The 12,068-nt window shown below is 41.2% G+C and overlaps 1 protein-coding gene across 1 annotated transcript; it reads right to left on the reverse strand.

Annotated features, from left to right (window-relative positions):
* Positions 1–1,037: 1,037 nt before the first annotated feature.
* Positions 1,038–10,511, reverse strand: METTL16 (methyltransferase 16, RNA N6-adenosine). The gene is made up of 9 exons (XM_066341020.1): positions 10,371–10,511; positions 10,082–10,281; positions 7,660–7,800; positions 6,555–6,670; positions 5,671–5,813; positions 4,319–4,388; positions 3,375–3,464; positions 2,291–2,464; positions 1,038–2,199 (listed from the first exon to the last, which is right to left on the reverse strand). Exons 1-9 carry the CDS (start codon positions 10,496–10,498, stop codon positions 1,579–1,581), a joined length of 1,683 nt encoding a protein of 560 aa, XP_066197117.1. The 5' UTR covers positions 10,499–10,511; the 3' UTR covers positions 1,038–1,578.
* Between the last annotated feature and the right edge of the window lie 1,557 nt (positions 10,512–12,068).

Consider the following 12,068-nt stretch of genomic DNA (forward strand, 5'->3'; position numbering starts at 1 on the left):
TCAAACGCGGCCCCGCCCCGGCCGCGGGCACGGCCCCGCGGGAGCGGGCGGGACGAGGAACGGGACCTTCCGCCGGCAAGCCGGGCACCCCGGCACGGCCCAGGCGTGCGGCCGCCGCAGGGGACGGGCTGGCTTTGTGAAAACACCGGGCTTCGCTTCGGCAGCGCTCCGAGCGTGCGGTACGCGTGCGGTACCGGTGAAAGGCTGAGATAATTAATGGTGGGTCTGCTCCGACAGAACAAGGCTTACCGTGCAGAGCTGAAGCAGCCGGAGAAGGCACCAACAGCCTCCCTTGCTGTTTCTAATGCCTCTGACGCCAAAATAGCTGTTTCCGATTCTAAAAGATTAGGACTGGTTTTACCTCTCCTCAGCAATGTGAATGTGAGAAGCAGTTCTACGAAAATTCTGCAGTACTCGAAAAATGCATGTCTTTGTCCATCACCCACAGAAGTGTTAAGAAGCATTTATATAAAAAATAAAGCTTGTTTAAGTTGCTTTTAATTTCAACTGGAGAAAACGTACTGATCTTTTAAAAAATAAGGACAGCAAAGGATGGACACTGAAAGCAGGAGTATGAATGCACGCAGTTATTTCCCGCTGGACACCACTGCTTTATTCTGGGTAACACAAACACACGCACCCCACTCAAAAAAGCTCCCCATGTTCTGTATCTCTCTTCAGAGAAACAGATCACAGCTTAGGAGGCTTACTGCACACGAAGCAGGACCGATATTCATCATCTCAAACAGATACACACAGGAATTTCTGGCCCTTGACAAAGAGAATGTGCTCTCATTCCTGCCATTAAATCTTAAAATTAAATGGAAGCAATATTTAAGAATACTGTTGTCATTTTAGACAATTATATCTGAGTAAGTGTAAAGGATGGTCTTCTTCTGATGGAAGAGTCAATGTATTTTAATCATCTCTAAATCAAGCAGCTCAAAAAGCTTCTTACATTGCTCAAGTTTACAAAACCAGATGCTAACAGTAGGCTGTGTTTCAAAGCCCAAGCACCAGACAAACACAATACATGCTTTTTTCCTAAAGCAATTATTTTAATGAGTTGACACTTGGAGAATGTATCCACACTGCTGCTCTGTTGACCAAAAGTCAGATACATGAAAGGGAAGAGAGGCATACTGACATCCTCTGCTAAAGACTCCTCATTGCAGGAAAACAATTCCCACTGCAGACTAACCATTTCCTGTATTAGTACTGAAAAAATATTGAAGAAAATAACTCAGTTAGGATTTCTACTTAGTAACAATATATATTTCTATTGTGCCAGAAAAAGACCAGAATAAGCACTGCTGATATTTAAAATGCTCACAGCATCAACATGTTTCACTTCAACATGTAGTTTCACAACTGTAGTATGAAATCTGTTACTTCCTCATCACTTCATGTCCTCCTTACATCTTTAAAAAAGCTATTAAATATTAAAGGAGACATCTATCTTCATTCTACTCTTTTTTAAGGGGGAAAAGACAGGTTTTGCTATCTGAAATTTTAATTCATTAAAAATAGTTTACAAAATTTAAGGACAGACCTACTTTACCAAAGAGGAAAAAAGAGCTAACTAGCAACCAATCGAAGAATTTGGTTCCGTAAGTATGTGCACAGCTGGTTCATCAAGTCTCTGTTCTGTCCTTCAACCCAGTGCATTTCTACTACTACATCATTTCCTTCTTTCTTCACATTCATTAAACACTTGAAGAGAAAACCCCCGCTAGTAGTTTCTTTAGGGCTTTGCTCTTTTTCCACTGTTAGATTGCTAGCTTCCTCTGAAGGGCAAGGTTCCTCCTTGGCATCACCAGAACCTTTCCCAAGTGATGTTTCTCCCTGCTTTGCTTCCATCTCCTCTTCCTTCACAGGATCACTGTGTTCTTCTTTGGCAGCAGATTCCTCTGGTTGCTCATCACCTGCTGTCATCTGGACATCCTGATCAGGTGCCATAAACCCCATTTCAGAGTCTTCGGCCTTGGGGTTTTCACAGTCTGAGTTGTTGCTCACACTCTTCTGGCTGTTCTTTTCCTCCTCCATGGCTTGCAGAGTATCTTCAGAAGCTCGGGGAAGTTCTCGTAATTGCCTTATTCGCTCTCGTTTCTTCCTCCTCAAATGAATCCAGGAGTTTTCAATGGCAGTCACAAAGAGGCTAATTTCATCTTTTCCACATGGAACATGTTTATGCTGAACCTGTTGCAGAAAACAGAATTTCATACGATCCTCTCACACTAATACCTTTCAATTAGAACATTGTGTTAACATCTAATACTTCATACTGTACCTTCAGATCAGTGAGAATCTTCTCTACCCAGGCTCTAACCACAGCAATTGCTTCTACAGCATCCCAGCCCATAGCTGCAGCTTTGATGGATAACTCTTTGACTGTAGAAGCCAAAACCATGAATGTAATTGGTTTTCGTGGTTTTTCTAGTTTTCTTCTTTTAGAGGGAGGTGACTAGAAGAAGAAAGAAAGAAAAGAATTACAAGGCTATGCAGTATTAGCGGGGTGACTTTTGTACTCAGAAGACTGTGATTCCGTAAGACATGAGGATTAAGAGTGTAAGGTAAGGCACTAAGCAGTCATTCGTATGGCCCGTGCTCCACTTCACCCCCAGGAGTTTTAGACTCAAACCAGCTAACAGGATCATGCACTTTATGCTAGCCTGATGGACAGAGGGAGTTTATCTTCAGGTATTAGGCAAAAAGCTTCATTGGTTCCTTCAGACTATGAGCTCTCCATGAGCTGAGAAAGTGTGTCTGCTCTGGGGAATAGAGGCCAACTGCCAATATCCACGATTTGATCCAAGTGCACTGAAGGTTTACTTGCATCTTCCCTAAGATTGGTTATTTATTGTCTATGCCTATATTCAAATATACAAACATCCAGATCCAAAAAAGCAACTGGCTCACATTTCAGGTGAACAAGCTCCACTTACATTCATGTAGGCAAGTCTGAGTTAGACGTGGTCATACCTATTTGGTAACAGAATCCACAAGTTAAATTAAAACTGAGTTCTCAGAGGGAAGTTTAAATTCAAATCCAGCCCCAAAATTAGCGTATTTTTATTACTACTAAACTGCTATTTGAGGTATGTTACAAATGATCCTTATTTTCAATGAAACCCACAGGAAGTTCCTACAATGGCTTCCTTTTTCCACCCTCAACAAGGGTCACTCATGAATCACGTCACAACTGCTAACAGACTGGCAGCCGTCTAAGAAATTCCACTGTCCATACAGCCCAGCACATCCTATATTCCAGTCTGAAGAAGAACAGTTTGTATCACAGCAGTTATAGCTCATTAGCCTCTTCCTCAAGTAAGAGGCACAGAAAATCACAAGCAAACCAGAATTAAGCTACTTACAGGTACTTGCACATCATCATAGAAACTCCAGGCCAGTGCCCATCTCATGGTGCGTCCCTGGCAGAATTCAGTATGAGTGACTTTAGGAACCTATGCAAAGAAGCCATTTCAGATTAATATTATTAACCTTATTTCAGATTAATAAGCAACACTGTTTTACTGCACACGTTTTCAAACAAAGCATATTTTCTCATTGCACAAATAGAGATTTCTGACATGGCTCAGAGGTGTCAGGGCTCTCTCACTTCTCTCCCTTTACTAAGATTGAGGTGCAACAGTTCAAGGACAGAGAAGAAAATCAGATATTTTGTGTCTATAGCTGAACATCTGCTTTTGGCAATTCGTCTTTCTGGGAATTAATTTCGCCATGCATTCTCTTTCCTTCCACTGTATACATGGACAGATGTCATAATTGTTCTCTTTGTATGATAGTTAGTAAAAAGTATGCTTCCTCCAAAAGTCCTTTGCACAGCCCTCCTTACTGAGAATTGTAGCACAAGGTTCCATTTTACTTGGCGCCAGAATTGAACACAAACAAAACAACACTGCCACTCAAATCATGTTACTATTTCTTTTACCAACCAGATTGCTAGATTTCATGTGAGCTAAGAAGATAGGTAGATTCTTTTTGGTTCTTTTTTCTTTTTTTTTTACTATAGCCTTGTTAAGATTATTTTAAAGCAGAAACCCTGAATATTCTAGAATGAACACATGCTCCAACATGGGCTAAAGACAAAACTATGGAGACAGTATTTGCTACTTATCTGTCAGTTTTGAATCTGCAATAGTTGAACCTCAGTTGTTTCCCTAACAAGGAATTGCAGCTCCTTTTTATAATAAAAACTCTGTGAAATAATTCAACAATAATTACCCACATACACTGAAGCATACTATATTCTGTATAGAACACAGGCAGAATATATATGGACTCTGTGCAGACTCACCCCCTGGATTCGAAGTTCTTCTTTCAGTGGCGCTAAACTGCATTTCTTCCCCAACATGCAACTGTACCATCTGCAAAGCACACATTAAAAAATGTGTTTTACAAATAGAGATCAACTGAGAGTGGCAGCTATCAAGAAGATCTACTTGGACCAGAAAGCTGCAAAAACAATACAAGATTAAAAGCCAAAACAACAACAACAACAACAACAACAAAATCACACTTAAACAGAATCACTAGGACACAGTACAACAAAATTCAGAACAGAAGGTCAAAGACAGACTGGACAGGGAAATCTTTTTGAGCTTTTAAGAGCTACATTAGGAGTATTTTAGAAACAACACCTGAACAATGAGGAATCTTGTGACTTCAGTTCTGGGGAACATGTTACACCTTACAAGAATTTGTTTCAACTTCTCCACTTTCTTTGGAGAATCAGAACAAAAAGGAATAACCAACTATTGACAAGTAATCATGCTCAAAAGCAGACATACTGATTATTGCTTGTGCTCACTCATATCTTATCCAGGTTTCCATTATGTAACCCACATTTCATAAGGAAAAAATCAGGCCAAAAAAAGGAAAAAAGTTATTTTCCCAGTTCTAGTGAAGCTTATCCTTCCACCCAGCTCCACATCTTCAGAATCTCCCAAACATTACTTTAGATGAAGCTCTGTTCTTCATCTAAATTATTATTTGAGCTTTACAACCCCATCTTCCACATTTTTTGATGACTGGATCCAAAAAAGCTTATTCATAAATATAACATATTGAAATACAAAACTTAAGATTTCCCAGTTATCAAGGGACAGTTTTGTCCAACACTGGGGGAGTGAAAGCCTGATAGTCAGAAATCCGAAGATGTGCCATCTGTTTCAAAATTAGGTTCAAAGAAGATCTCATTATGTTTTTTATTGCAGCTTATGTTCACCCAAGACAGCATTCAGTACAACAGTGTCCTTTAGCAGGCAAAGCTGCAAGTTACCAAAGTTCAGCCAGGGAAAGACAGAAAGTTTTAGGTAATCAACAGATAACTAGGCAATTTCATAAAACCTCTTCCGTCCCAAAAGTCCTCAAGAATGAACCCTGATCTTTCTCTTATCAGGGACATGTGCTAATTTTGCTGCAAGCTGCAAGTCCCACTTGTACAGGCTTTTTTCATCTTCTGCCTTTAAACACCTATAGCTTCTGATTGCTGCTCAGGCACAATTGGATGTGTAAGTATCATCAAACAAACTGAGCAGATATCACTGGACCATAGCTACTAAAAATAACATCTTTGCATGACTTCTGCCAAACATGAAGATAAAAAGTGTTAGTTAGGGGTTTTTTTAACTGGAACAAAACACTTACCTTAACCTCTTTTTAAGTTGGAGACTATCATGAATAATTCTTTTGACAAATTCCAGCTCTCCTCCCTCAGCCATGATTTCTGTGATCCCTCCTGTATTTACAGAGCTGGGAGGGGGACGCCGTGGATTTCGAGAATTAACTCCCTGGATTAAAAAACAAAAACATTTGACATGAACATTCAATGAAATGTTATGCTGCCTTGTACACTGCTTCCTATCTTAATTTTTAGTGGGTAGCAAGCACCACCACCTCTACTGATCCTCCCCCCATGAGAACCATGGATAACAAAGATCCATTCAAAATAAACACTCCTGAGTGAATTCCCTACAATCTCAAACTTAGGTAAACTACCTGCCACATCAGGATTCTGCTAATATGAAATACAGGTAATTGCATACATGCTAAGGGCATCTATGCAATTACAATCTATAGTGTTTAATTAAATCTTAAACCTTCTTTTCTACTGCCCTGCATTATACATTTCTGACTATATTCAGCAGGTATTGCAAGACCTGTATGATACGTGACTAAGGAAATAAAAAATACAATTAAGCAAAATTCCAGGAACTAATTCCTTTGTACCACTGTTATGCAGCAGGTACCTGCATAGATTTCAGATTTTCTAGCTGTCTCCTTTCCAAACTCATTTTCTAAGACAGTAAGAACTTGTGAAAGAATGCTACAGATCATGCTCCACTTTAGAAGGGGTAACAGTTAAGTTTTCAGAACTCCTTTAGGGGCACAGGGGATGAGAAGAGAGAAGACTTAAATGCTATTTCATGATGATTTGGGATTTTCCACTCAACCTTGCCCAAGCCAAGAGGTTAAATTGTTGTTAGGTCCCCAATGACTACTGAAGTACAACATGCAGTTTGTTACCTTACCTTAGCTTCCAACTGGTTGGCAAAAAAGGGGGGGTTGCACATGCAGAAATCATAAATTATCTCAGATTCTTCTTTCAGTGCATCCATTAGAAGAGTCTTCTGTGGTACCTTAACCACTATTAGACAAAGTTAATTTGGTCAGTAAGGAACTTCATGTTTTATTTAACATGCTATATACATTATACATTGTATAAAACCTGTGCTTTCTAAACAAAGCTTTCTGTAAAAGAGATGTAACAAATATCACCACGAAAAATAAAGATTTCAGGTCAAGGATTGCATATAACAGCCTGTAGGTTTATACATAGCAGCAGAACCACATGAACCTGTTTAAAACAACAAAGACTCCCTGAGTTATACCAAGTTCTCCAATACAAGCACAAATGTGCTTTGAGTCCTTAAAACTACAGCCACTAAAGCTTCACATGAGGCCTGTTCCTTTGCCAGCTGCTTTTCCAGTATATTGAAACACCACCACACCACTAAAAATCAGTGTCAGCAGTGACAGAAAACTCTCAAGCTCTGGATCTTCAAGACTGACACGGACAACAGACTACGTGTTGCTCAAATGGATGCTTCCAAAAGTTTTTATGCAGAGCTCATAAATGAACCTAGTTTTTACTACACTGAGTTCCCACAGAAAATTTTCCAAGCTCATTCCCAGACAAAGTCTGACATACTGCCTTCTGCTACCACAGACAGTGTCAGGATTTCATTCATGAAGTGAAGAGGAAGAGCTCTCTGTACAAGATACACCTTTGTGGCAGTGTCATGCAATTATCCAAGGGGAGCATTCCAGGTCTCCTACCAGCAGAAACAGTTCAAGCACTAAGAAATACTTCAGTAACAGACAAGGAATACAGAGATAAAACCAGCCCAGGGTGAAGTTTAACTTTCATATTTTTGTAAGGTTCTCTATCCACACATCCCATGCTAGGCAAAGCAGCTTTTTGGCTTAAGCACACAGTGACTTTAGTAAATATTCTGCTCCAGGAAAAATGATTGAGCATGTATTTGGAATGAATACACATTCTGAAATGCCACTGAACATGGCAAAAATATGTCACAGCATTCATATACTACTAAATTCCTTATTACATTGTACCTTTGATAAGATCAGACAAGTTATTCTGTTCCACATTCTTCTTGGCATAATTGAAGCACATGTCATCCACTTCTGTTGCAAGGAAATACCAGCCATTCAAAGTTGCTCCAAGTAATGGATATATACAGGATGCACCTGTCCCTGCAGAAGTGAGAATCCACGAAAAGGGCAAAATAAGTTATACATAGCGTGGCTGTAACTGCGTGCTTATTACACCAAAAAGAACATCAAGAAAATGCTGATCATTGATCATCTACTACTCAATTCTTCAGTCAACTTTTTTTTTCTTATAATCTGAAAAATAGGACTGTTAAATATGCACTTTTAATAAAAGAAACAATAATAAATAAATTCTGTAGTAAACCCTCATCTTTGGTTTAAGCTGTTTTTCTTCTATATGACAATGGTTAATTTATACAAAGAAAGCCAAATGCATTCTGGCTTTACTAAAACAAAATCCCTACCACAAATAAATTTCTCTTCTGCATTTTTCTGTCATCTAGCACAAATTATTTCCTTTGATGCATACAACAACCACAAAAAAAAAAAAAAAAAAAAAAAAAATCTGTTCCACCAGACTGTCTTTCTCTAATGTACAAAACTATCAAAGAAACTTAAGTGTCAATCAAGATATTCAAACAGAGAGACAGACAGATAAAAACCTGGTAAAAAGAGAGAGACGCTAACACAAAATAATTATGGCATACCTAGGCAGTCAAATTATCAACGACAACCAAATTTAGGATTAAAGGAAATGGATACAAGAAAAGGGAAAGCTATTCCACCACCACAAAACTGGAGTTTAGACATGTATTTAGAATCTGTTATACTGACTCATTGAAACATCAATAACTTTATCTGGCAGCATCCAACAGCAAGGAGTTACTTCTAGCACTTCTGTTAAGTCCCTCTTGGATGACTTACTGCTTTTTCCAAAGCTGAAACATCAAAGCTCATGCAAACTCAAACTGAAGACTCTGCAGTACGTGGAGGACTAAAGAGGATCTGTCTCTTCTACTCAGCCACGTACCATGATGAAGTTCATAGAAATCATTTTCAAAAATGAAAACTAATGTCAAATGCTTAGAAGCTGTCTAAAAAATTTCAAAGTTACTAGAAAAAAGCTGCCGTGGACACACCATGTGATGATGCAAACCTGGTATCCAGCACAACTCCAGCTAAAAATACAGGTCAGTAAATTTCAGGGAAAAAAAATGCCAATACAAAAAGTCATGCTAGCAGATGCCAAGAAAAGTAAAAGCTGGCACAGTAACAGAGATTACTGAACCCCAGCTTTGAGGAATTCAGTAACTTTAACGTTTTAATGTCAAGCAGTAAAACAAGTTAGAAAGGAAATTCCAGCTTCTCTCAACTTCATTTTAAGTTTTCTTCAGCACAAAACAGACTTTGAAATCAAGCCTCTGAAACTGCAAACGAAGATTCTATTGACAAAACAGAAGATATGAACTACATTCCAATGTACTATCACTAGTGCTTTTTAGATAATTCATACAGAATAACCAAAGATTTGGAATCCAAATGCCAATTTTACTATTTGTGTGTGGAAGCTCTTATGGAGCTTGCCATTTTTTTATTTCTAATGAAAACCAAATTATGGCCATCAGTGTACATCTTACAAATTCACATCTCTGCTGCTTACATTTATCTGCTGCCTAATCTAGGTATCATCTTGATATTACCCAATTATTCACACTGAAAGTGGACAATATCATCCATCTGCTGATGCCTGGTCCAACTTAAAAGATATTTTGTTCTCAACAATAAACAAGAAATCTTTGACCATCTACAACCAAAACAGAGCTTGGCTAGTATTTGCCCTGGTTTCCAATTCAGTCTCTTTAACAATTCAGCTCACAAATATATAAGTGCATCGAAATAAATTAAAATAAAAATTGAAATTTAAAAAGGATAGAGGATTCGCCTGTCAAACACACCTATAACAACGGGGGGAAAAGTTACTAAATGGAACACTAAAAAATATTGCTATGCAACTCACGAACTCTCTAGTGCAGACATGCAAAAGCAGAATTAATAAATTAGCAACAAAACACAACTCCCCAGTTAAAACACTGAGAAGAAACACTTCTTAGTTCCTTTAGAACATTTTTGCCTGCATTTCTAGCAGCACAGTTTTTGTACACCACACAAAGCTGCACTCAAGTGAGCTCAGGGCCCTGAAGAGGCACATAACTGCGTGCCGTGACTGTCCCTGTGTTTGCGCAGAGAAATCCTGCCCAGGCAGAAGGCACATGGAACACCTGTGGGGCTCAGCCTGCCTCCCACCACAGCGAGCACCCATCAGATCTCTTTGTTTCTCAAACGTATGGATGGGCAACAAATTGCATCTGCTACTGTCGCTGACGGTAAATAAGGATTTAAACATTTAGCTTTTGCCAAGTACCTATGTCAATGCCTCGTCTCAGGGTTTGCTTCTCAGCATCCCGGTGGCCGATGAGATCCTCCACCCAGTGGATGTAGTTCAGCCTCAAAGGGACGGTGGGAATGAGCCTTTCCACGGGAATGTCGATGGTCAGCCCGAAATCCTCCTTCAGGAGGGTGCACGTCAGAGCCCTCACGGCCTCGGGATCCTTGAAATTCAGGCTGGAAGGCACACGCAGAGCTGTCAGGGGTGCCCGGGGGCGGACACACACACACAGGCACCCACCCGCCCCATCCCGCCCCGGCCGTACCTCACCCTGCCCGCGAGGGTGGTCTGCACGTGCTGCTGGAACTCGGGGTACTTGCCGGCCAGGTAGGCGAAGTCGGGCGGCTTGTCCTTGTAGCGGTTGCGGGCGTGCATGGATTTGTTGAGGGCCATGTCGGGCCGTGCCGGGCCGTGCCGGGAGCGCGGGATCACGGCCGCACCCCCGCGCGCCGGCCGGGCCCACTCCCGGCGCGCACCGCGGCCCCGCGGGCCGTACCAAGGGCGGCGGGCCGCGGGGGGGGGCAGCCGGGTGCCGCCCCGCTCGGACCATCGCCCGCCGCCGCGGGGAGGGAGGCGCGGCTGCTAAGGTGGACAAGTGACCACCGCGGTCCCACAGAACCCTGCAATGTCATGGGTTAGGGGGGACTTTAAAGATTATCTAGTCCCAACCCCGCTGCCAAGGGCAGGGACACCTCCCACTGGACCAGGTTGCTCAAAGCCCCACCCAGCCTGGCCTAGAACGTTGCCAGGGTTGCGGCATCCACAGGCTCCCTGGGCGGCGTGTGCCAGTGCCTCACCGCGCTCGCAGTAAAGAATTCCTTCCCAAGTCTAAATTTCCCCTCTTTCAATTTACTCCTTGTCCTATCACAACAGTGACGAAGAGTCTCTCTCCAGCTTCCCAGTAGTCCTCTTGAGATGCTGGGAGCTTGCTGGGAGGTCTCCACAGAGCCTTCTCCAGGATGAACAGACCAATCTCCTCAGCCTGTCTTGGAGGTGCCTCAGTCTTCCCATCCACTTCGTGGTCTCCTCTGGACTTGCTCCAACTGCTCCATGTCCTCCTCACGCTGGGGGACCAGAGCTGGACCTTGTACAGTTACAATGTAAATGTTCTATATACAGGCGTCACCGCTTCAGCGTTAGACACTCAAGGAGTAAGGAAAACAAATAAATGAAAGGACATAAACAGTTGGGTTTTTCTGGCGGCTGCTCTGTGCAGGCTCAGAGGCAGCAGCACGAGGAGCCTCCACTCCCATCTTCACATATATTACACAACCCAAGTCACCTTCGTTATTGTGAAGGAGTCTTCAGCATTCTCTGAAACACCTCATAGTGTGAGGTGTAAATTATTAATTTCTGTAAAATTCCTGCATGAAGCCACTGGCAACTGAGCAGTGGCCTGGGGCCTGCTGCTTGTGGCTTACCTTGTGCCACAAGCTTTGCCACACGTGGATTTTAACTGATGTATTAAAGAGTATTAGATGGAGGGGAAAAAAACCCAAGGCTTAAACATCATAACTGGGAAAGATTTCTGAGAATTTCCCCACTTCAAGCACTTTCAATATACAGCATGTACTTCTAATAATTATCATACTGTTGTGCTTGTTGAACATAAATTATGAAAGAAAAAGTGTATTACAGGGAGCTTTGTACTGTCTCTGATTAAAAAAAAAATCATCCTCAATTAAAATAGGATGTAGGCATAGCAAAACAAAGCCTCAAACTGGGAATTAAAACTGACTTCAGTTCCTGCCTTTGTCACTGACTGTCAGGAACTTCCAAGTTTCAAGTGGAATAAGAGTAGTCCTTCCTTATTTAACATAGTGCTTCAGCTCCTCAGACAAAAACATGTAAGATTAACATTAAAGTATAACTTATTATTATTGTATTTAAAGATATTTTCCTGTTTTAAAAGCCAGATATATATCCAAATGACTCATTGTATATTGTTTAAAAATTCACTCTA

This window comes from Sylvia atricapilla, chromosome 2 (assembly GCF_009819655.1).
Source record: "Sylvia atricapilla isolate bSylAtr1 chromosome 2, bSylAtr1.pri, whole genome shotgun sequence".
NCBI lineage: Eukaryota > Metazoa > Chordata > Aves > Passeriformes > Sylviidae > Sylvia > Sylvia atricapilla.